This window comes from Platalea leucorodia (genome assembly GCF_965183815.1).
Source record: "Platalea leucorodia genome assembly, chromosome: 1".
Classification (NCBI taxonomy): Eukaryota; Metazoa; Chordata; class Aves; order Pelecaniformes; family Threskiornithidae; genus Platalea; species Platalea leucorodia.
Window position 1 is genome coordinate 51,536,877 of NC_138823.1, and position 25,724 is coordinate 51,562,600.

The 25,724-nt window shown below is 39.3% G+C and overlaps 1 protein-coding gene across 1 annotated transcript in view; it reads right to left on the minus strand.

The window, feature by feature from the left end:
• The window catches only part of TTC39C (tetratricopeptide repeat domain 39C), a 36,236-nt gene extending 17,583 nt beyond the window's left edge, over window positions 1-18,653 (minus strand). Inside the window, exons 1-5 of the mRNA XM_082313985.1 lie at window positions 18,354-18,653; window positions 7,625-7,673; window positions 5,964-6,092; window positions 4,883-4,997; window positions 1,059-1,413 (exon numbers count right to left, since the gene is read on the minus strand). Of these exons, the coding sequence (XP_082170111.1) occupies window positions 1,059-1,413; window positions 4,883-4,997; window positions 5,964-6,092; window positions 7,625-7,673; window positions 18,354-18,499 (794 nt within the window). The 5' untranslated portion in view covers window positions 18,500-18,653. The remainder of the gene's footprint in view (window positions 1-1,058; window positions 1,414-4,882; window positions 4,998-5,963; window positions 6,093-7,624; window positions 7,674-18,353) is intronic.
• Window positions 18,654-25,724: the final 7,071 nt, after the last annotated feature.

Here is a 25,724-nt window from a genome sequence, read left to right on the forward strand (position 1 = left end):
CCTTTAGAACTCTCTAGATTTTAAGAAAGAAAAAACAACAGGAAAACTTTGAAAACTAATTGTTCATTAGAGAGGGGGGGACCCACACAAACAAAACCAACAACAAGACTAAACACACATCAGCAGACACACTTGAAGTCAATGTCAAACAGAAATACATCCGGTGTTCAGAAGGGCAGACTTCTACGTGACCTACATCACTCCTGGAAACAAGGGCAGAGCACAAAGATTTCCAAGACCATCTGAAGGAGGAAACGCTCCCAAAAATACTGTTTTTCTTCCCCAGAAAGGAGGAAGAACAAATAAACAGGAACATTTAATCTTAAGCTTTCTTAATGAATCAGAAATCCAATTCTTCTCCTCCAGCAGAAGAGACTTTAGCTCTGCTGTCAATGTTTCAAAAGTGACATCTGATAGTACCTGCAGTAGGTCCAGTAATAAAAGCATTAATTTGCAGACAATGGAACAATAAACGCATTTATGAGGGCAGTTTAGATTAGGTCTGGCAAACCCTTCACCTGATAAAAAGGCCTGAATGCAGTATGAAGGCTCGGGAGAAAGAGCACACAAAAAATACTCCTCTAAAAAGACTGTAAAGGAACATCGCATTTTATTCAGATGCTAAAATTAAAAATAAACTGGAAAAAATCTTTGGCTAATAGTAAGGATAAATAGCTAAGTGAGATTAATGACTCATACAAAATAGTATGCTCTCCATAGTGGAGAATATAACTCGGGTAAATTTACTCAGCCTTCAGGGGGTGCTTTTATTTACTCTGCTGGCATATAAATTACTAGACATTAGAATAGCAGGTACTGAAGAATACAGCAAAATACTGACACAAACCCCAAATGCATGTAAATAACTAACAGCAGAGAGATCTCATACACTAGTGATGAATTTACTAAACTATGGCATGTTAAACAACAAACTACAGGCTTATTTTACCTGCTGTTGTTTCCTTTAAAGCAACATGACTTTTTGGTTTTTACTTCTTTCAGTTTACTTACTTTCACTACTAAGTTATCTACCAAAGCATTTCAATATAGCTACTCACGTAGCTAAAGGGGCCTTCATGTCCTTACTTTCACTTGCATACATCAGTGAAGAAAGCCCCTGTAGGCGGTCTCCAGGAAAACCCAGCAGGTTGATGATTTTGAGCAGGTTTGGGGGCACCATGGATATGCAAAGATGAAAAAGTCCATATCCAAAGCTAACAGCACCTTTCAGTCTGTTTAGCGAATCCTCCGTTACACCTTCTGCAGCAATATGATTATCATTTGCAGCATCAGAAGTCACGGATTCCTGAGTTGTTTTCTTCTGATATATTTCCTGAAGTGTATTAATGTCCGTATAGCACTTATTGTAAATTTTCCAGGCTTTTCGGAGTATCCACCCACCTTTTATGTATGCTAAAAATCAAGGAAAAAAAAATATTTCAAGGACGTATTTCAGAAGCGTAACAGTAGTAAATGCTATTTCACAAACCCTAGGATGTTCTCTCTATTTGCATTAACATATTGTATGAAGAATTTTGTAATCGCTACTGTCATCTGAAGAGGTCTTTCATACTGGGCACTACAAACTTAAGTGCTTTTCAACCAGAGCTTTAAAACAGCATGCAATACAAAGGGACTTCCCCTCAGCTATGTAGCAATACAGCTGTCAGAAAGAAATAGAGAATTCAAAGAACTTAATGCTGGATTCTGCTCCACTATAGAGAGGAGATGAAATGGCTGCCTGGCAAGCAGAATCAAGACGCATAAAGATTACATGATGTTAAAAGACAGTTGATGCGAAAATACTAAGAAAATCCCTTCCTTTGTGTTAGATAAGATTTTTCAACGCCATCATTTTCCTGCCCCTCACAGGAACACAGTGCCTTATAATTAAGAAAATAAAAATCATAGGAAAAAATGCATAATTTTTATGTTTTTAAAACATTTTTAAATTGCCTAACACTCTCAATTTCAAATGCAAGCTGGATACCTAAATTTCCTTAAGAAACTAGTCTTGAGCATTCTCAGTTGAGAATGAGAGAATTCTCAGTCTCATTACCCTCTTTACAGGAAGGTAAAGAAAAGTATGACACCAAAAGATGAAGATGTCCAATTTGCCTATTTACACAGCATTCATCTTGGTTATAGCACATCCTTGGACAATGATAACTGGTAAACAGAAAAACAAACAGAATATACTTGTACACATTAATTGTAAAAGCAGACACCAGCATTTTGTCTGTGATAGAGCCCTGGGAATTAGGAACTGCAGTGACAAAGGAGTTAACTAAAAATGAGTGAAAATAAAAGCATGGTTATAGCAGCAGTGTTCTAAACAGATACCACCAAATTTGCAGAGATCAGTGTTATAACTGGTGCCAGAATTAGATTGTAACAGGTGGGGTGTGTCAAAGAAAAGGAAAACGCTATTAATACCAAACCACTTTTTATAAGCCTTTGACATCTTTGACAAAAATCCTTCCAATTACAAAAAAATCATTTCTAGAGAAAGTACCATCACAGACTAGACTACCTCTTCCTGGATTCTTCTTGTATGAAGAGGGGATGAAGCTAGTTTGATATTCTCAAGAAATCGCACTGAGAAAGACTGCAAAATTTGTATTCTCAGTTGTCACAGAAGGGTTCTGTCAACATGAACTTAAAGCATTAAAAAAACTAATTCTCTATCTTGAGTTCCGTATTAAAGTGTTATAATAAAAGAAGTAAACCCTGCCATGATTCAGCTGCATTACAAGACTAATATTACTTCAATTTTAAGCAATTAGGTCACTTTTTGGCTGCACAGAGTATTTTTAAGGTTATGCAGTTCACCACAAGATGAATGCTCATACAACTACGCATAGCAATGCGGCAGACAAATAATAAGGAAAACCCCACATTTTACTTGTCCTACAGATAGTGTTTCTGCTAATAGCTAACTACTGTGTTCTCATGCATGCATCAAATGGAAAGGATATGACGTCGAAAAAAAGTATAGTTTTAGGCTTTACTTCCATTAGTGTGCTGTCATGAACAGTTCACTAACACAACACAGCCCTAACAGATTTGCTATACTAAAATAGAACAATCTAACAAATGAAAATAATGAATTTCTGACTTTTTAAACATACAAAATAAATCAAGCCCAGTCATTGAGCTAATTTCCCAGTATGAACTTCTGAAAGTAGTCAGACCCATGACAGCAGTGGTAAATATCAAGAAAAGGTAGTTCAATATTGATGTGGGAAGCTAATATAAGTTGCTGTGTTACTAACTTTATGATGAAACTATTTCTAATACATCCACGAGGGTGGAAAGGAAAATCTAAAATGTGTTAGGCATATGAGAAAGCAGCTTGCATGTCATCATATGCTTCTTGTCAAACTGTTCTGGGAAGAAAGAGACAAGAAATTTTTCACCCATCCACTGATGAGAAATATTTATTTGCCTCTGAAGAATGCATTTTTTTTTTAAATGACAGTCATTTCAATAATCTGGTTGCTACTTCTGTACAGAAACATGATAAAAACAGAAGATGTTTACACATAATTAGAAAGATAATATACTCAAAAAACTGAAATAATGGATTCAACAGTTAAGCAACAGCAGTAACCAGCAGCCGCTGAGGTGGCATTTAACCAGTCAGAACTTTAGCTAGATTTCAGGTTATGTTTTTTATTCAGTAGAGTAACCCAAATATACTGCATTTTCTGCAGTACTCTGCTACCTGCTTCAGTTCTGAGCCTCAGACAAGAGAGAAAGGGAACAGACACCACCCTCAATTACAGCCTCCAACCCAGTTATGCAGTTGCAGAATATATACTGAAATAAGAAAAAAGCTTCAAGAGGGGGAGAAAAAAACCCAGAAACAAAAACCCAGAACTGCATCAAAAATAGTAAGAAAACCTTTTTGCAGTGCTACACACACAGCAGACAGAAATACCCCCTGAATTTCTGCTAGGTAGAACCAAACACATTCTTGATGCCATGGCTTGGAAGAAACCAAGTCTGCACATCGCAGAAAGCATTATGTCCTTGACTAGAGATCTTAGTGTTATTTTAAATAATCTGAATATTATTTCCCTGATTCCGTTCAGCTGATCAGCAGGGTTTTCACTGACATTCTGGTCTGACTGCCATCTCTTGGTCTTCGTTGATTTGGTAAGAACCTGGGAATGCGCTCACTTTGTATATGACCTTGACCACATTTTCTATAAACTCAAGGATAAAGGCATGTTTTAAGATTATGAAAGAGATCCAGGAATGCAATAGAACATTAGAAACAGCTTTGCAGCCGAGAGTAGGAGGTTTGTATTCAACACAACAGGATTAACCTCTTTGGCATGCAAGGATGCACTTTGTTGACCAGAGAATAAGAATTGATTCAGCAGTTCCATCTTCAACACACTTCATTTAAAATTACTTTCACTGTTAGTTTGTCATCTCCCTGAGTTGTCATGAACATAATGCATATAGGACATTAGGATTTTCCCAGTGTCCTGGACTTATAGCCTCTTATCTTGCAGGCCACATGAATCACCCAGATGCTACTCATCTTTGTACCAACTCCTCAAATGCCTACGGCAACATGCAAAGGATTCCAACCTATCTAAGGAGAATCAATTGAATATGATTATTGGTATGAAAAAAGCAGAAAGCTGTAATCCGTAGCAATCCAACTCATTTTATGATACTACTACCTACACAAAGGTAGAACAATATCTCTGCAAGTATACCAATCTTGGAATGTTTCAAATGGAACTCCACTCTTTCTTACAAAACAATCATCTTTACTGATAAGTCATCTTGCCACTTTATGATCAAGCTTTATTAAAAAGATATCATGCAAAAAATATATCTAAACATCAAAGCCACAGCACACCTGATAACTCTTGTTTTACAAATGAGAGCACAGCCAAGTAGACTTGACAGTCTGCTACAATTATTTGTCTTTGTAGACGATCTATCATGGATAGAGTGGATTTTCGTCCATCAACCTGTTTGGAATATACAAACACAGAGTGCAGAAAAATGTTAACAAAGATAATACAGAATTACAGAATACAGTTTAAACCTGACAAACTAAAAAATCCAAAATTAACTGCAAGTGGTAGTATTGCTACTAAATTAACACAGCATTTTGAAGTGTAGAACTATGCTAGAAGTTCTTTGCTAGCTCATCAAGCAAGCTCCTACTTAATAAACAGGGAACCTTACATATTTGCTATCTGCTATTTTTCATTATGATTCTATGAATACTCAGAACAGATTTAAATTTCATTTAATTATTACTAAATGCATCAGACACACGACTAAAAGATGTTAGATAGGAAGAACACAGAAAGGGGTATATGGCAAGTGGCAGGGAAAATACAGTGCCTCTTAAGAGCAGAGAGTTAAGTATGTCAGGTTGAATACTTTTTATCAAGTAAACTAAATATTGAAGAGAAAGGGCTTTCTTCTCTGTTGTAGATCTGCTATGTCACACTAGGCAAGCCACTCACTGGATGTTTCTACACTACTGCTTTAACTTGTTCTCAATCTGCAGGCTTTATTCTTCCTTCATTATTTAGAATGAAAAAATCTAAAAAAGGAAGGAAAATTCCCTAGGAATATGCCTGGCACACAGCACTATGTAGCCTCAACATCACAACTTTTGAACATTACTAGAGCATGTATGAATTAAAGTTAGCCTGATTTAGACAGGCCACAAGCTTCCTGAAATAACTTTAGCAGGTCACTAATTTGAGGTTAAGAAAATAATTACTAACATCAAGACAACCTGCTGCTTTAGAAGAGGAACTACCTGACTATTTTATGATACTTAGGAAATCCAAGCAAAATATTTGACTTAATTTCTAAATTTATTATTAATCTTAACTGCTCTTCATATATCAAAAATCATCTATTCAAAATACAAAGAGGACAGACACAATTCCATATTTTACAAATAATGTTCTTACATTCTTTTTAATTTTATTCTTGATTGTTTCTATAACTCCAGCTTCTTCACTTTCACAAAGTTTCTCTGTAGCCTTTAAGTCATCACATGCCAGCTGCATTTTCTCTTCTTCAAATGTCATCATAGCATTCTACGAAAAACCAAACAGATTTGAATGATAAAAATCACAAATATTTTTATTTCTACAAAAGCTATAGAATACTAAAAGTTTTAATAAAAACTTGACAATAAAACTTACTTAAAAAAACAAACTTATTAATACACACACATCAATACACATACTTCTACAGAGAAACACCAGACTAGAGATTTGAGTGTGCTTTACCAAAATTTCAAGACAAATCAGAACATAGAGTGTCCTAACCCCTTGTCTTAACAAAGCTTCATATGCAGACAAACTGAATGCACTGTCACATTACATTAAGCAGAAGAAAAATTCATATAAATTAATTTTCAATTATTGTTATGTAAAGCATGATTTGCATCTGTGCAGATACTGCTTTTATAGAATTCATCCACATAAATCACAGGCCTCCCAAGTCAGTAACAAGTAAGAGCTATTGCATTTTTCAAAATAACCACAATTCCTAAGAAGAGGGGAAAAAAAAAAAAAATGCATCCAGCTCCAACTACTGCTGAACCAATTTAGAAAGAATTTCAGCACAAGTAACTTCTTTTCTTGATGCTTTATTAAACGAAAGCTCTGAACGACACAGGGACACAACGTGCTGCTGCTATGTTTAGAACAGTAGCTAAGCAAGGTATTTTCAAGATCCACTGATGCTGCACTGTGATGTTACATTGGTTCAGCGCATCAATTCAAATAAGCAAGCCTGAGAGATTCTCCCTCTTTCCTTTCTCCTCTCCATTGACTTAAAAGCAAGCATATGCCCCAGGAGGTTTCCTAACCAATATATTTTTCCATACTGCATAGTCTACAGACACTAGAGAGAATTCAAATTAATTTCACCTACAACTTATCTATTTCTGGCATATTATAATAAATTCTGTCTTTAAAAAGAGTATAACCATAGATAATTTCTGGTGCAATCTAAGATTAAGCAGCAGTCAGAATAAGGACAGCCTAAAAAACAGGATCCAAACATTTTCTAATACACCTGCTCAGTTTTTATATAGGATATTCTAATTTTTAATACATTAAAAAAGAAGAAAAGCATTTAACAGACCTAACTTGCTCATTACAACTCTTTAGTCAATCAATATTCCCAGTTCTCATATATTAAAAAAGAAAGCCATGTGAATGGATTGAATTAACAACTTCAATCTGGCAGTATGGATAAAGAAATTTTCAATAGCAAAAGCTATCAGGAAAATGGCATTTATGAGTACTATTTTAATAATACCTCTACTGCTCACTTAAGAGAGGGTTTTATTATGGTTCTTTTAATGGAACACATAAATATTTCATACATTTGAGCAGCTGAATCACAGAACCTTTACTTTCTATTTAAACCACATCAGTAAACAAGTTTTATATAACATGACTTATTTTCTAGCTACATTTAATCTAAAACTTTGAAAAAAATTAAGTCTCATAAAAAGAAGCAAATTAAGAGTATCCACGTTTATGAACGCATGCATGCACATACAAACATTAACCACAAGAGAAGAGATGTGTACTCTCTGCTCCCATCTACTCACCAAAAAACTGACAAAACTGGCTCCAAAACTCATTAATGGGCTATGGTTTCTGTAAAGAAAACAAAATGTAGTTACTATATTTGCAAATATTTCCTATTGTAAAGATCAATACTGCATTTCTTGATTTTAATTTATACACCTGTAAATAAATCTTGGGTTTTCGTATTAAGTTACAAACGTTGTATCATACTGCAAGATATAATGGACACGGAAAGCCAAAAGCGGCATCATTTTTACAAAGACTCGAATATATCTTTAAAAATTTTTTTTCAATCATTAAGCTGTAGATATTTTTTAAGATAAACCACTGTCATCAAAATACATTCAGTGCACATCAAAAAAATTTAAGAGCTACAGAAAATTAAAAATCTGCTAATTCTACTCTTCTCTATGATCCATCACTACAATTTTGACCTAGCACACAAATGTTAACTGGTCCTATTAAAAGATTCCCACTTCTCCTTGTTCCTGTGAATTTAAGTTAATCTATCCAGATTTAAAAAAATGCATATGCCACATAACTAAGCTGCTGGAAATACAAAGTTCTGACACATCTTATGGTTTTATAGCTGCTTTGTTTCCAGCCCAGAACACATATCTTACTACACCATGTAGAATAGTTTTAAGATGTTTCACCTATTCTGTTTGCAGGGATATTCCAAAAGGGTGACATCAACTGCTAGATCAAAAAACATAGGCAGCCAAAATCTTGGTAATATATGGCACAGGTTTCAAGCTTCAGGACTACTGTAGTCACACAAACCATGAGACTCTAGTAATGTCACATAGAAGGCATTTAAAAAAAAAAATAATTTCAGGATCGCAGTGGTACCACTGATCCACACTGTTCAGCAGTGGGCTGCCAGGTTATATATCCATGTATAAGTATCACTACTGGAGTAAGGATAAAACCCATACAGCACTCAGAAGGAAAAAAATTACATACAAACACTGACTTCCAGGATTTAAGGAAAGGTAACATTTATGCTACAGGGACATATATTGCTACAGTATAGTACTTATGCTGTTTCCAACTTAATTTGGCAAGCATCAGATTAAAGCAGAGTTTTAAAATAGGTCAAGCACTTGAAAAACATGGAGAAAATAGTATGTTGTTTATTAAAACACTTATTTCCAATGTAAAGCTGTATTATAATACAAGAGATTTTTTTAAAGGTAGTCATCAACATCCCCCTCCCTTCTCACTTTTTGATTTAGCATAAATATCTAAAAGGACATGAACAAGAAGAAAGACAGGGAAGACAAACAAAGCAAGTTAGAACTGAAAAACCTTCCCTTTTTATATACATTGCTCAATTCTTGATATACATATAAATGCAAGATAAACATAACTTGCCACATTTTTTCAAAAAAGAAATAGGTTAGGTATTTTCCCCTTTGTTGGCAGGCCAACTAGAACAGCTGCCAGTAAATGCCTCTGCTATTCAGCACCTGGACCATTCTCTACCAATAGCTGTGTTACACAGAGCATCAGCAATGAGCTACACGAGTTATACTTGCTGCTGCTGGCACTTTCAGCATGAACTCTTGCTGAAGAGGGCACACGGCTCTCTCACCATCCACTTCTCAACCCACGAGGTATGTGGGACCCATTCAGCAGCCTGTCTTATCACCATATTCCACAGCACACAACCTCCACCACACGTTTCAAGGTCACACTTACTGCACTATCAACACCCAACAGATCTAAAACTGCAGAATAGATCAGCACAGGAGATTTTTACATTTATATGCTTATGTACAAAGTTGCACTTACATCATACTTTCAAGGAAGCACAAACATAAATCAAATGTTTCATTTTTGAGCTTTCTTCTACCTACATATGCACAGAGAGAAAGAAGTTCTGGGGAGGCAAGCAGGTAGGCATCTCTAGATAATCAATCTTTCATACTGAAGTCCATTCAGAACAGAAAATTATCAGAGTAAGACTGTTTATCAGAGTGAATTAAAAGAAGTCAACCACAACAGTCTTTAAATATAACCAGAAAAATAAAAATGCATGATACAAGAAATAGTTCATTAGGCTTGCACTGTTCAGTAGGAGTCCTGGAACATGCTTCTTGAACATTAAGTTTCCCTCCACACTGAAAATTTTACTTCACTACCAGGAATGGATCCAAAGAAATTATTTTAGTGGAATAACTAAAATTTGAGCAACTGAACACCTGTAAAAAGTTTACTCATAAAATTGATAACTATTACACTCTTACTAAAACTTTGCACAACATAATCAAGATTTTGAGGTGGTTTTTTTCCCTCCAAAATGTGCATACGCAAATCAAATAAACTTAGCAACATATGCACTTGGCTCTCAGAAGAAAGTAGCATCCAGGCATTCCTTAGGACTTGACAAGAAAGATAGAAGTTTTATCAGCAAAACATAAATACAAATTAAATGTTGTGGAATTATAGAATAAATAGTAAAAGTGTTGCACATGAAAACATTTCAAGTTCTAGACTACTTTTCCTTTTCTATGAATTTATAAAAAAGATCCCCCTGTTGTAGAAATAGTTACTGAAGCTTAATAAAAAAAATAAAAATAAATAATAAAACAGCTTTAGAGGCAAACTGATTCCCTGTCCCATATTCTATGGAAATATATTTTCAAACAGAGCAACTTGAATAATGGCCATGTTTGGCTGTGAAACCACTAAAAGTGAATGAACAGGAACATAGCTGAGAAACAAATAGCATATATATGCTGTTTCAGCAGCTCAATATATACGCTAATTTGGGCATACTATTCAAACATTTTGCAAAATTTGGTTTTCTTTTATCTTCTGGACTTTAAGAACCTGTTCTTAAAAGTGAACATATATATGTGTGTGAAGGTATCAACATTTAAATGTACATTTTAAAGCCTTTATATTTCTTTTTTGGTAAATTTTAATACTATGTTAAAAAATGAGGCAGCTAGTTACAGTTGAGAGCCAACTGCTCTTCCAAGATTACAAAAGATATCAACGCACTTACTGCAAGCAATGAAAATTTGTCAAAGTATTTTAACATATATTTGTCCAAGTAAACTGACAAGTTTTTCCCCAAATATTTATCTTTCAAAACTGCTTCCCACTTGCACTTTGACACTCACAGCTCACTGTTTACAATTCTTCCACCATGATTAAAGACGATACAACAAAAAAATTTGAGAGCCACATCACTCTAATCTGAAATTATCACTAGCTGTAATACAAGAGGTAAAATGTTGCAGATTAGTCCTTTTTAATTTTCAGTCACCCAATCTATAAAAAGCATTGTCATTACAGCACATATGGGCTGTAGCACATAAGGAGCCTGAAGCAAGAAAACATGATGCATAATATTATACTGTCTGGGAGATGCTTCTGTTGAGACCATGATGTTTGGCAATGAAAACATGAAAACTTCACTGCAGGCGCTCCTCACACAGCTTGTGTCATCACTAAACAAAATAAGGAACGCTTCCTACATAGTCACTGGGTAGAGACTATAGTTGCAGCATTTGCTAAAGTAATTTCAGCGTTTAAACTCCATTTTAAACAACAACAACCACGTTTAGTGCCCAATCTTTGTGAATATCATGTTGACTGATAAATTCTTCAACAGTTTAGGGTTATCTTTTCCTCGAGAGCTAGGAAAAAGGTTTGCAATGGCACAGTACTGTCCCAGTAAACACTAAGGCATGACTAATGATGACAGTAAGTTTCTAAGAAAAGCACAACTCCATGAAAATAACCCTTGGCTCAAACTCCTTATAAGTGACCTTCAGTATCAGACATAATTTTACATCTTTTGACAGATTCCAAAAAGTTAAGATACAAATGAGGCAACAATTGAGAAAAGACTAATAGCAAACCAATGCCCATATTGATGTTGACAGGAGTTACGGAACTGAATACAAATGAACACTGGGACACTGCACTACCCAAGTTGTCCTCGCCACTTTCAAGCAATAACCTCCATTAAGGAAAGAAAAATCTCAAGACTTTTAATTAGCTCAAAGACAAAGAAAAAATCCAGTCTTCAGACATGTTTTGTAAAATACTGTTTGCACCTCACCTATTAAACTAGGACTCAGAAGAGATCTTTATTATAAAAAAAAGTGTGCTATTAACACCATTTCTACAAGATACCACAGTAAATGGTTGTACATATCAATAAAGTTGGTATGTATAACTAAACTTAAGTCATAAGCTTAAGAGCACTGAAGCAGACCTTTTTTCCAGGTATATAAACTGGTCTTATACGAGACATTGCTTCCCCCAATAAACCCTGACTAATTCACCTCATTTCACAGCGTATCTTTAAGATGTTAATTCACCTTCAGAAGAAAGGTGTTTGCCATGCCCCATTTTCACACATGATGATAACATTCAGGAGTTTTAAGCCTCGGTTTAATAAGGCTGAGATAATAGAGCCCAATTTTACCATTAAAAAATACACCAGAACTGAAGCATACCACAAGAAAAGTCAATTATTTATCAGTATTTTCTTTTTTCTGCATCGATTTCCATGGTAGTATTTCACTTCCAAATACATCAGCTTCTAAAGGTACTACAGCCTAGCTCAGGTTTAAATTTAAGTAATGTAATTAGCCCGCCAACATTTCCTCCCCACTTTCTAGGCACTGTTACTTTAACCACAGCCCACTAAGAATTCCAGTCATCATGCTGATAGTGGTGCTCACGTTGAAACAAAACAAGTTGTTCTCCTCCAAAGTGGGAGAGTAAAACTTAATGAAAAATTAAGAATTCATGTAAGTTCACAGATAAATATAGAAGCAGCTACTGAGTATTTTAAAACAAGCAGAAATACATATAACCTATATAAAAGGTAAGGAATGTATTGCAAAAACATACAAATCCTTTCGTCACAGATTATTCCAGAACACATTCTAAAAATTTTTTGTGAGACTACAAACATAAGACAGATCTTTATACAAGTACACATCTCATCCAATATTGGTATATGAAAAGCTAAGGCAATGTAAGTGTCGTGAAAGCATTACAGTATTAAGACACACATTGAGAACTGCAAATGTCAGATCTAGGTTTAGTTTATGTTTCATAATCAGCCCAACTTTGTTTTAATTGTTAAACGAGCTCTTGGCATACACTTCTGTTTTCACTAGAAATACACAACCAAAAGAGAAATATAAAAAGAGTAATTCTGTAGCTCTGTCCCATCAAGTTTTTACCTGATTTGTTTTGTCCTTACACAAATTAACAGGGGAGTGTTTTGCTCTAACTTCAGGCTATTAAGTTTAGATGCACGAGAATATCAAAACATTGGGAATTATGAGAAGCATTTTAAATTGCACCTTTACTTTGAAAAGTAGTTACAAAGCTGAGAGACAAGCTAGGTATAACGTATCAACTGATTTTCACTAACTGTACAATTGCACACTCTTAATCCATAAGAATGATGGACTTTTGCAAAATCTTTTTCACTGTAGGTTCAACTAAGCTGACTGAAATTACTTTCCAGGACAAACTACCACAGATTAACTGACATCATATAACTTCTTAGTATCTCTGAGCTCCTGAAGCATATTAAAACAAAAATATATCGATCCCATTACAATAGCCTGAAACAATTTATTAGAAATAGTAGATCAAAGAATGGGTGCACTAGCAAGAGCGAAAAGTCTTTACAATATCTGTCTTTCACAAAGTTAATTTCTTCAGTTTTAAAATAAGATCTGCTTACTATCACACCGCTTCTGCAATCTCCACCAAATCTGACTTCTAACTTCCAAGTTACAAACTCAGATTTTTGTTTAGCTTTCTGTCATCTTCCCATGGATTTCTAGCCATCAGATTTTGCTCCGTATGCCAATGGATCCTCAACCTCCCTCTGCCCTTTTTACCACTTCTTTTGGCGACACTTGTCTCTGTCATGAAGTCCACAAAACTAAATGTCACATTCAATGTCACCATCTCTATGTACACAGGTCTTGAAGATTTAAACTGTAGAAGACATAAAATTTTTCTAACCTACCCACATAACCGGAAAACTGATGCTGCTTTTACGTGCATCACTATTACTGTAATGTGCTCTGCCTAGCCTTGAGCAATGAAATCTTACCTCACTGAGATACATGTTTATTACACATTTAGAACATTGCTGCTAAAAATCACTTCCCTTGTACATAACCCTCCTTTCTATACATCCATCAGGCAGCATGCCATAAACAAAAGCACACAGGGTCGCTACCAGGGCACCTATGACTGATTCTCATGCTGCCAATCAAGATGCCATCATCCTTCCCCCAACTGACTTATGCCAGTTCCCACCCTGCTGTCCTTATCTTTAGAGAAGCTACCAAAACATCCACTAAATCACTTAATTTTTTGTTCTTAAGGTTCCTTTGCTGAGCTCCATAAACAAGAATTTCAACAGCGGTCAGACTGCCTATACATGGGCCATAATCTACCTGCTGATCAATGCTGGCTTAACGTCACCTTGTCTCAACTTGTATTTGGGTCAAAAGTATTTTGAGCCACAGACACCATTTTAAATTGGTAATATTATGTTTGAACACCTACCCACAATGGAATTTCTGGTCCATTACTGAAGTTTGTATGTCTGTTAATACGTATATTGTAAGATGTCATAACTTTAAAAATTTCAGGTTTTTAAAGTAAGCGTACCAAACTTTTTTCTCACTTTCCCATTTGCTCCAACTTTCCACTCTTCTCCATGTTCTGCTTTACCCTAGCAGGTTGTACAGCATGTTTTCCTACACTGACCCCATTCTTTAAATCTTTACACATTGTGTCTTAGAATCACGTTTCCTCTTTAACATCTTCATTTTCTTCCTTGGAGATGACCTTATTACATACATTTTACTTAGCCATCTTATACCATTTCTCTTTTCATTCAGATGCAAGTTGAAAACTTTATCAAATCTTCTCAGAAGTAAGAGCCGTTCACACAAAAAGTCAAACGTTTCCCTGGTAGGAGACAGAAGACTGCTGGATTTCTTTTAAGATAATATCCCTGATCTTATGCTTTATGTTGTGAGTCAACATTCAGCACAAAAGCTCCTGCTTATATTCGACACTGTCTTCTCTCCTCTTAGCTGGAGGAAGTTTTTAAATCATTTTTGAATTGCAAATGTTCTTAAAAAGTGAAGAATCAGCAAAAACAAAGGTCTTTTGACAGTTTCTTCTTTTCTTAAACATTTAGGAATCCACAAAGCTATAAGGGGAAAAAAGAACACTCCAATTCCAGCCTTCTTGCTAGTGTCAGGGTGGTTCACCAAAATGATACCATCCCACGGGCTGATTGCGGGCTTCATCTCCAATGCCTATGTCCTTGGTTAACCTCCACATCTCTTGCAGCTTTCAGAGGTACTCAAAGTTTAGAGCGATGCGAACTGGGATGGCGTCCACATTGTTCAAGCTGAACAGAAAGATTGATACCTGACAGTTTCAAATATGAGTTAGCGCTGTGGTGACCTGACACAGATACAAGCATTAGAGATGGTGGTGCTGTCTGTTGTAGATTTATGAAAATATCATATCCATTGGTATTTGATTGAGGTTTGGAAGGCTGTCACCACTAGCAGGTGGAAGATCTAGACTTCTTAAAAAAAAAAAAGAAATGACAAAAAGCATATGCAGATGTCAATGCTACTTGCAGATGATTTTTCAAACCCTGGTATCTTCCCTCAAGTACAATTTAAAACAAAACAAGTCACAAACTACACCTCACAAATCATTAACTGCTTTACAGTGATATTCAATGCAGTTCCAACTACATGTTGTATCCGACACACAACAGACACATTCATCTGACTTCTTCGGATTCTAAATAGATATATATGAGCTCTAAACACCAAAAGACAAACTATTATGCTCCCATGCCCAACACAGAAACAATGGTTCTATAGCCAATGACTTCAAAGTCACTCTTCAAAGGCAAGACTTTACTGTTACAGTTATACATATGAAACAGAGCTGCCATTTCAACCCTGCTTTCCTCAAGGACTGCATTATGACCAGTTTTCAAATGTAACTGATTTTGGGCTCATCAGCCAGCTTTCTGGAAGCTGCAAAAACGCAAAATAGCAAAGAAAGAAACAGATCCAGCCTGCTTTGGAATGACAGCTATCCTTAGGCTCATTAAGGTTGTCTACTGTCCCATAAAGACAGCAGTATGGATTTGAATTAATATTTCACAAGATTCTTCAGGTGACAAGTGAAGAAAAAATTAAAGAAATAATAAGCAACAACAAGCAGAGGCAAAAACCAGTAGTTTCTAAGAAACTAGTTTAAATGATGTGGCTAATGAAACTGAAGTTTTCCTGAATTATTGAGTTTCCAAATATTCTTGTAGGTTCTTAAACGGTTTCCATAAGAAAAAAAAATTCCATTGCATTCCTACTTCCAGGATTCATCTGATAACTGTTAAGCTTTTGAAAAAGAGCTAAACTACCTGCATAGGCAGTAGTCTAGAATTAACACTTTCTGTAAGAAAGGTCACTCGAAATACAGACAACACACACTCGCATCAAGGTCAAAAAGCTGCATTTCATCAGACGTCTTTGAGCTCTAGTGCTGCAAATTACAAGCATCCATATTACATTATGGAGAGCTCCCAAAAGCTGCTCCTTCTGCTTACCAGTCCCATTTAGGATGGGCTCTACTTCATAATTTCAAGCATACATCAACAAAAATATAGTCATTTAAGGCTGTACGCCAGGAAACGTATAATGGCACTACCTAAGTCCGTGTAGGAAGAACGCATCCAAGACAAGTATAGAACCAAAAACCATTGGGGGGGGAAAAAGTCAACCTCATTGCACGTGTCTCCAAAATCCAAATTTATAGGAAGTTGAGCATACTTTGCTGTATCTTCTCTCCTACCTCTAATACAATTCAATAAAGGTCTACTAGTTCACAGCAAGAGGAACCCTGATACGAATTTTGGGATGAGGCAGACAGGGCTGGAGATTTTTCACGGTCATTTAGAAACTAAGGCTGCAATTTTCAATTTATGAATCATAAAACCACTTAATCTAATGAAGGAATTCCCGTTTACTCCTTGCAGGTAGTGTTTACAAATCCAAGATCAAACAGTACACTGAACTTAAAGTCACCTCTTGATAAAAATCAAACAAAGAAAAGCCCGCACCTGGAAAAAAGATAGATCGTTTTCTGCATTTAAGAAATCCTTAGTAATAAACCTTCTAGATAATCAAGAGAGCAATTTGCAAAAGATATCATTACTCACCCTTTCAAAGGAGGATTAAACTGCATTTTGAAAACAGGAATCTTAACAATTTTACTCCCTAGCATTACTATACAATGTAAGAAGCATCATATATTTAGAATTCCTAGACTACTTCCAGATTCACACTACTGACAGAAAGAAATGGCACAACACAACAAAAAACAGAGGGGAGGAAATCTCATCAAGTGTTCCTGATCTGGCATCTTAAAAAAAAAACATACACAACTCAAAACAAACAACCAAAACCAACAGGTTCCCTAGATACCTAGAACAATTGATGGCTTCAACGGACTCAAGAAATAAGTAACTCATATAGTGCAACTTCATATGAATGCGAGCTGCATGTTATGCATGTGAGGAACGCAGAATCGGGGCCTTACTTGTCACCTGCAATATTTCAATTAATTCTACACAACAGTACTGCCTATGTAACATAGCAGTACATACTAGAGACAGAATGACATGTTTAATATTAGACTGTGGCAGGTACACAGTGAAGTTATTATTCCATTATTATTACAGGGAGTTTTCTTAATTTGTCTCACTCCCCCACTCTACCTCCAAACATCCTTTTTGTAAATAAGATTTAAGTGCGTAAGTACACCATCGCTATGAAATGCTATTTTAAATCAAAGTCTTTTTTAATCATACAGACAACAGCAGTACAGTCGATATTAATTATTTAGAATGTATGCGGAATTACAGCAGCTCAAGCTTGCGTGGAGTGCATTAGTCCTCAGACAAAAAGGACAGGTATAGGCTCTTCTTTAAGAGTGACTTATGCAGTTGCGTTAATGCCATTCCCACCGGATGACTACTTAACAAAGCTAGACACGATGTAGGCAGGGATTACGAAGATAATCTTCGCAGCCCGAAGATAATCACAGCAACATGCAAGGACCTTTTGTCGGTAGCCGTTTTTGCCGGGTGAAGCCAGCATCAGACCGCATACGAGCGCCGGAGCGAAAACCCCCAGGAAACGCCTTCAGCCGCACGTGGGTGCTTACCCGCTCGCCGCCGCCAGCGCTACCGAGGCACCGGCCGGCCCTGCCCAGCCCTTCCCCACCCCTTCCCGGGGCGGCGGGCACCAGCCGCCTTCCCAGCAGCACCCCGCCGCCCCGCGGGGGCCCCGCGGAGCGGATCCGCAGCCTCGCACCCCCCCGCCACGAGGGCGAATCGCGCGTGCCCCCCCCCCCCCCCCCCCCCGACAGCGCCGGCTGAGGCGGCAACCGGGGGCGCCAGCCCTCCCCGCTCCGGGAGCCGGGCGGGGCGAGGCTGCCCGCGCCGAGCCCCCCTGCCCAGGGCGCGGGGCCCCGCCGCCCGCTCACCGCCCGCCCGCCGGGCCGGAGGAGGCCGCCGGAGGGGAGAGCGGGGCCGGCGCGGCCGCGCAGGTGGGTGACGGGGACAGGTGCGGGGAGGCCGGGCCGGCGCCGGCGGGCGGAGGGGGCCGCCCGGGGAGCGGTCGGCGGAGGGGCGGCCGGGGCTACCTGTATTTCTTGAAGAGCTGGTCGGACTCGCGGAAGCCGTTGTTCAGCAGCATGTTGATGCCGGCCAGCGCCAGCTCCGCGTCCTCGATGGGCAGCGGCGCGTCCCCGTCCTCCCGCCGTGGCGGCGGCTGCTCCGAGCCGGCCATGACGATGAGGAGGCAGTGGGACACAGCCGGCTCGGCTCGGCTCGGCTCTGCTCTGCTCTCCTCTCCTCTACCTACCTATCTACGTACCCGCCCGCCGCCCCTTCCCGGCCGGCTCGGTGCCTCCTCGGCGTGCCCGGAGGGAGGAGCCGGGGGCGCCCGGTGCCGGCGGAGGCGCGAACGCAGTGCCCGCCGCCGGGCCCTGCTCCGCCCGCCCGCGCTGCGGCGACGCGGCAGCCGCCTCGCGCCCGCAAGCCCTCCAAAAGCAGCGGCGCCCGCCTCGCTCCCCAGCGCGCAGGCGCCCAGGGGGCCGCGCATGCGCGGGGGCGGCGCGGCCGCCGGCTGAGGGGCCGGGGGTGTAACGGTCGCGGGCGGCTCCGCCGGTGGCGGCGCCCGTTTTGCTTCCCCCCGGAGCCCTGAGCCGCCTTTCTTCGTCCTCTGCCCGGGGACTCCGTCCCCCTGGCGCCGGGGAAGGCACGGCGAGCCTCGGCGAGAGGCAGGCAGGCGCTGATACCCGGCTTGGAGGGAATTTGTGTGCGGAGCTTGCTTGTTTTGTCCCGCTTCGGTTTTCTTCCCTCGGCGTGGCTTCCCCACGCCTCCCCTCGCCGCGCCGGTGGGCGCGGCGCGGCCGGCTGGGTGCCGGGCAGCCCCCCTCCCGCCAGGCGGGCTGCCCGCAGCCCTGAGGCCTCTCCCGAAACCCAGCGGGGTTTTCCACGGGTGGGATGCGGGAGCTGGGGCCGCAGCCGGGCCTTGGACGTGAAGTAATGAAGTCCTCCTCTGATAATGCAGCTTTCCCTTTTCAGGGAAGTGATTTTTTTTTTTTTTTTTTTTTAAGTAATTTTAGTCAGTGGCCGAGGTCACTAGCACAGAGACTGAAATTCCTCATTTGTACAAGGGTGACTTTGCAGCCTCCCTAGTGCAAGTGTGGGAAACCGTAGTGTTTCGAGAAATTTACTCCCTAGCTCTTGGCACCTACCTCCATCAGCAGCAATGTGAACTTGCCCGTGAAGCTGACAGCGAGTATCAGTGTTTTGAAAGTTTGGTTCAGATACAGGGTAGTCTGGCAGGTGTTTCCAAGCACAGGATGGATGAGAAAGTACACTTGCATAAATGTATCCATTCCAACCCAAAATGGTCACGTACAGGGTACTGAAAATACACCCACGTTGTTTTCACCCTCCTTTGCAGGAAGAGGTTTTCTTTGCTGCACTTAAATTTGGGTGGAGACAAAGGCTATTGCCTACAACCTGGTCTTGCTTCCTGTCAGCTAGGATGGTGCTACAGCTGCTCTTGCGAAAATTTAAGGATCAGACTTCCCCCCTCGCCCCATCTTGCTAGCATAAAAAAGAATGGGACCACGCTCTACTTTTAGTAGCAACACCTCTTCACTGTCAAGAAAAACATCTGTCTTCCTGTGAATCAATTAGCAATATTTCTGTATGTGTCTTATGGGAATCACTACCACCGCCTTGGGAAATACTCTGTACCAAAAACCTTTGGAGACAACACTTTTTGAAAGGCAAGGATTGTCTAATGCCAGGAGGCTTCTGAAATCTGTCAGGTGTGAATCGGGCCCTTTGGCCGATTCCCGGCCCCTCTGTCTTGACTGAGCAGAGCTGGATACTCAGAGGGGTGTTTAAAGAGAACATGCCTTCTGTTACAATGCACATCTCCAAAACAGCATCATCTACACAGCCTAGAAATCCTCAAGGGCTTGTAGGAAGTCAGCACAGCATGAACGGGGAATGACGTGTTCTCTCATGTGTTCGCAGGTTATTTGTGAAATTTGGACTCCACAAATTCAAGCAGCCTTGCTAAAAAGAAGTTGCAGTTGCAGTTTCACCACCTTTGGTCTCTGTTTCAGGTGTGTGCAAGCTTGTCAAAGAGAAGAGCAAAGGTACAGGCTATCTTGAGCTATCTAACAACTTCTAGGAAACCAGAGTAAAGGTCTTGGAAATTTTAGGCCAGTTAATTTATTAAAAGTGCAATTCTTGCTCACCATCAGTAATTTCATTGTCCTTGAGTAATTACAAACCAGTCACCTCAATCTGTTTTCGTAAGAGAGAGGTAACATAGGCCACAGTAGCATGGGTTATTTAATACTGCACTGCAGTGAGCTGTGAAGCAAGGGGAAAGCTGGCCACTGACTGGCCCCTCTGCTGAAATTGTTGGCTGATGAGTGCCTATCGTGCTGATGATAGTATGCTACCAGGATTAAAAAAAAACAAAAAACAAACAAACCAAGAAAGATGTTTAGAGTGTTGGTAGGCAGGGAAGTAAATACAAGGTTTGATTAGCAAGTACAAGTCATCCATGTAGCTCTGTTCGCTGTAGTTTCCTCACTCCCCTGGCCATTTTTAGCAGGCTGAATCAGAGGTACCACATCCTTCGTGTGAATCAAACTAACTGCAACCCATTACAAGACCTCATCTGCCGTTACAGAGCGGGCAGGGAGACTTACAGCCCCGCTGATTTCAAATCCAGTTCTGCAGGAAAATGCGGTTCCAGTGCAGTTCACAACAACATAGGCACTATAAAACTGCTGCTGCTCAGCTGTTGAAATCAAACTGCAGATGTCATACTGCTTCATTACTGGTGTTTAAATGTGTTACTTCTCTACTTGAGCAGTTGAAATGCAGTTTCATTCTGCCAATTTTTTTCCGTAGATTTATAGCTGTGTTTCCAGAGAGTTGATTTAGCTATTCACGTCTTGAGCTTCAAAATGAATAGCTAGCTACCGGAGAGTTATAAAAGCATTTGTTACAGAAAACAGATTATCAGTGCCAGGCCTCAGCAAGGTCTGGAGCAACTGGGTGCTAGAAGGAAGATCTCAAAGAATTCTAGCTCCTTGTGCATGGGGCCAAAAACCTGCAGAGAGCACACAGCCCTGCTACACTACTATTCAAACACAGGGGCTAGGAAATAGGAGTCTAGCTTTGGAGAAACGGAGTAGGTGTTTCACAAAGGACTTGGCTCTTTGCTGCTCCTCAGAAATAGTACTTGGAGGTAGGAGTTAGCCTTCTCTATGCTGAGTTCTCAGAGGATCCATAAGAAGATTGAATTGCTCTTCCGTTTGACGAGCTTCCCAAGTTTCTGCCCTGTCTTTGTGCTTCTGACAGGGAGAAGTCCTGCAAGTCATCGTCTTCACATACTGGTCCCTGAGTCAAAAATTGGTTTTCATTAGTGTTTTTCCTCTGTAAGTCTAATTGGAATTTAGCCCTACTATAAACTCCATGACCTACAGAGAACGGCAAAAGTTGAAGTAGCAGGGAATAAATTATTACAGAAAAGCATATTGATTTATCAAAGGCATCAGAGAGAAAAGAGTTAAAAACAAGAACAGACCTATATTCATATTTTCTTTAATATCATTTTCATACTCTGTAAATTAGGTCCCACTTGTCCCAGGGCCCTTCTCTACTGTGTCTGGATGAGGCAATCTAACCCCTTGCTTCTGTCTCAGAGTGCCCTAAATCTGATTTTGCTGGGTTTCTTTTTACCTATCTTGTTCCAAAACTTTGCCTCTGTCCTGGAACACCTCAAGAAGCCTGGTACAATTTACACTTTTTAAGATGGAGATGAAATTTCAGCAGTGGACTTAGAATATTTGATCATCAGCAATTAAGTTAGAGTCGCTGCACGTTTAAGTAGAGAGAAGTAAAATCCTTGAGAATGGAATTAACTTTTTTCCTCTGTGTTGCAAAAAGTGTGACTGTGTATGTATATAAAGTGTTGAAAATACTAGTTAAAATCATAAAGACATCTCCCACACTTTTTCAATCTCAGACACAAACCTGCAGAATCCGCTCCTGTAATTTTTAATTCCTTTTGAGGATTTGCTATTCTAGTTAAATATCAGGTGTGGTCCCACTGTTGGTTATGAAGGGGTGTCAGAATCCAGGGTATAATCATCTTTTCCACGCCAGCTGTCAGAGGGGTCTTATGTGTGTTGGTGACTGCCAATAAATGGCTAGTGAATACATAAATGTGAGTATCTTCCCTTTTTGAATATATTGTATTTGGTAAGAAAAGAATTATTAAGTTCACAAGTACATTTCTAAGGAAATGAACTTTTTAAGTAGCTAAAGGCACTTGTTCTTGGGCTTTGTGCCTCGGACTGTATCTCTGAGTTTTGCAGCAATGAAGGTGCCTGCCTTTTGTGTCTTATCATTTAAATATTTATGAGTGGTGAGCTCTACATCTGTTATCATCATGCATTTTCCATACAGTGCAACAACTAAGCAATACTACAAAGTGAAGCTAATCTTCAGAGCTGGCTCTCCGCATTTTCCTATTAATATGCATTGTTGTTTTAAGGGCTAAACCCCGCCTAAGGACACACACATGAAATGACTGTTGAAATTATTTGTCCTGTCAATAGACAAGGAGTATGCATACATATCCCAGTAAAAAAAAATAACCAGGCTTAATGAGCCTCTTTGAATTATTCCAAGGATACTGAAATGAGTCGTTTGACCCTTTCCTCTGATTAAAGAGTGTTACAGTAATAACAATTAGAAGAATAACCTCCGTTTGTTGCAGTGAACTTTACTCCAGAATCAGCTACTCCTTCCTCTCACAAGCTTTCTGTTTTCCCTGCCTATTTTTCACAGGAAGCCTTTCGTGTATGGAGAGCTATCAGATGGAAGGTGACTGATCCTGGTCCCTTGAGCAGTCATTCCTGGCTGCTCTCATCTAGTTTGTAACAAGGGCTGCGCTGTGGCATTTCTGCACAGAGAAATCACAGAGATGGCTGGGTCAGAGCAGGTAAAGTTCTAGGAAAGTCAAAAAGGAAAGTGAAAGATGAGACAGAGCAAGTAAGAGCAATTTCATATATTTTTTCATATTTTGATTATATTTTATAATGTTTATTTTTATCCACACTTATTGTTGCTCTGGACCCAATATGTAATCAGTCATATAATGGGATAAATTCATGTGCAGTCACACAGAGTTATTTTTACTGAAGCATATGAAGGTGTATAATTTTTGCTATATAAAGGATGCTAAATGACAGAGCTTTTTAGTGTGGGTTTTTTTCCCCAGAATGTGCTAATGGCCAAACATATGCACACAGTTCCGCAGAAAACAAAGGAATACACAAGTATTAAATACTAACAGCTGCTCTGTTCAGGCAGCAGCCACATGCTGGCCTGTTTTATGAAAATTAATTGGAAAAACTTCCACACAAAATAATCATCCTACTTGAATTTTTAAGAGCCAATTTAAAATGTTTTACTTTCAGAGGAATGACTTCCTGCAGAGTTCAGATCTACATTTGATTGTAAAAATACCTGCTCTCTATTGCCAGAGAGCATGAAATGTAAAGCCCAGATTGATTGCCAGAAATCCACCAGTTCTAGCCCAGTCCTTTCTGGGGAGTCAGAACAAATTCATCTAGATCATAAAAGGCAAATCTTTGTCTAAATGTCCTTAAAATCTTTTCAGTACAGAGAGTCTGCAAATTAATTTTCCTTCTTCTTCTTGCTCCAGTGACCAATGAAAACGATTGATTGCATCTTTGGTGCAGAAGCAGGGGGGTAATAGCAAATTAAAACAGGTGAACTTAATGGTTTTGTGTATGGAGAGTGAGGTAGGCCTGTCTTGCTCAAACTGGAAAATATAAACATTATTTGTCCCACGCAATACTCTTGTTTCTAGATTAGGGGACCTTGACTGGGGCTCTGTTCATCTTTCACTTTTTAGAACAAATAAGAACCTATTCACTTTGACCTTTTGCAAGCAGGCCATAAATTGTAATACTCTAATCATTTTTGCTGATCTGCTTTGGAGGATTCCTCCAGTTTTCCTGCATTTTTCAATTGTGCATGAAGCCATTTCACAGACCAGATGCATTTGTGAAGGATTTTTCTCTATATATTCCTCTATATACATGTACATGTATCTAACTATATGTATAGCATTCACCAACAAATTATTTGCCCCGTCACTGAGGATATACCTTTGTACTTTCAAGCTTATGATGAAAAATGAGTAGTCAGCAAGGCGATAGATAATCTATGGCAAACACATCAGCCTTAATAAACACCCTTTGTGTTAGTGCTCCCCACCACTCCTTGTAATTTAAAATAATCAAAAATCCTTGTAGGACGTATTTTGAAATGTTTGGAACGTAATAAACATAATATCTTGCTAAGGCTTATTTTCCTTTTACTAGTTTAGCAGTAAATATTTTCTCACAGGTGTCAAGCAGCTTGATGCATAATGCGATTTGAAATGAGATTATTTAAAGATTACTTGTCAGCAACATTCATACTTTTCTACTTCCACTTGGGACTTTTGGCATTATATATGTTTTATATTTAGCATCTTAACATTTTTCACTAGCTTATTCCTCAGTCCTTCACTACAAAAATAGAACGGCCTCTATTGGGCTACAGAGGTTTTATTTTGGCCATGTTAGATGTCATGTTTGTTTTTCAGTTTTGAAATCTGCACTTCTTGCCCCTCTTCTTTTTCCTAGCCTGAGAGCAGGGAATATTTTGTTAAAAATTCTAGGCACAAAAAGCTCAGTAGACCTCACTGACGACAGTTTTTTGTGACACAAGACACAAGTTTATGTAGACAGATTGTCCAGGTAATCATCTAGAGGAGACTGGGCAAGGCTGTGTGACCCAGCTTTACGCTCTTCTCTTTGGAAGATATTCACCACTGCAGTGACCAGTAGTTGCGGTAAACAGAAAGGAAGGCATGAAAGAAAGACGCGGTGGGCTTATGGATGAGTACCAAAGGCAGCCAAGAGCTCAGCTTGGGAGGCAGACGGAGGTTATGAAGCAGCCATGGCAGAGCTCTGAATCTCCCTTTCCCAGGATTAGTAAAACTGCAAACAGTGGATTCTTGTGCAGATGTCACTTTTGTCCTGTTTTCACATTTGCTTGTTGCTGTAGGCTTGTAGATGGGCGTACCACTTCAAGGTCTAAGAAACCATCGCCACCTGATAGTCATATGTCACTCACATATGAGGAAACCTTGCCTCACCTGTGTCTTTTCAGCAAGCCACTTAAATTCTCCATGCATTGGTTCTCATACGTATTGATGGGGTGGTAATGCATGATAATTTTGTGCATTAACATTAGTGACTATGCTACATCAAGGCATTCACTAGTCTATGACTGCCTCAGACTAAAGCATCTTGACTTTCTGTAACTGGAATAGACCACACAGAGTATGTTCATTTGAGCAGCTCTGTCAGCAACATATATGCCTA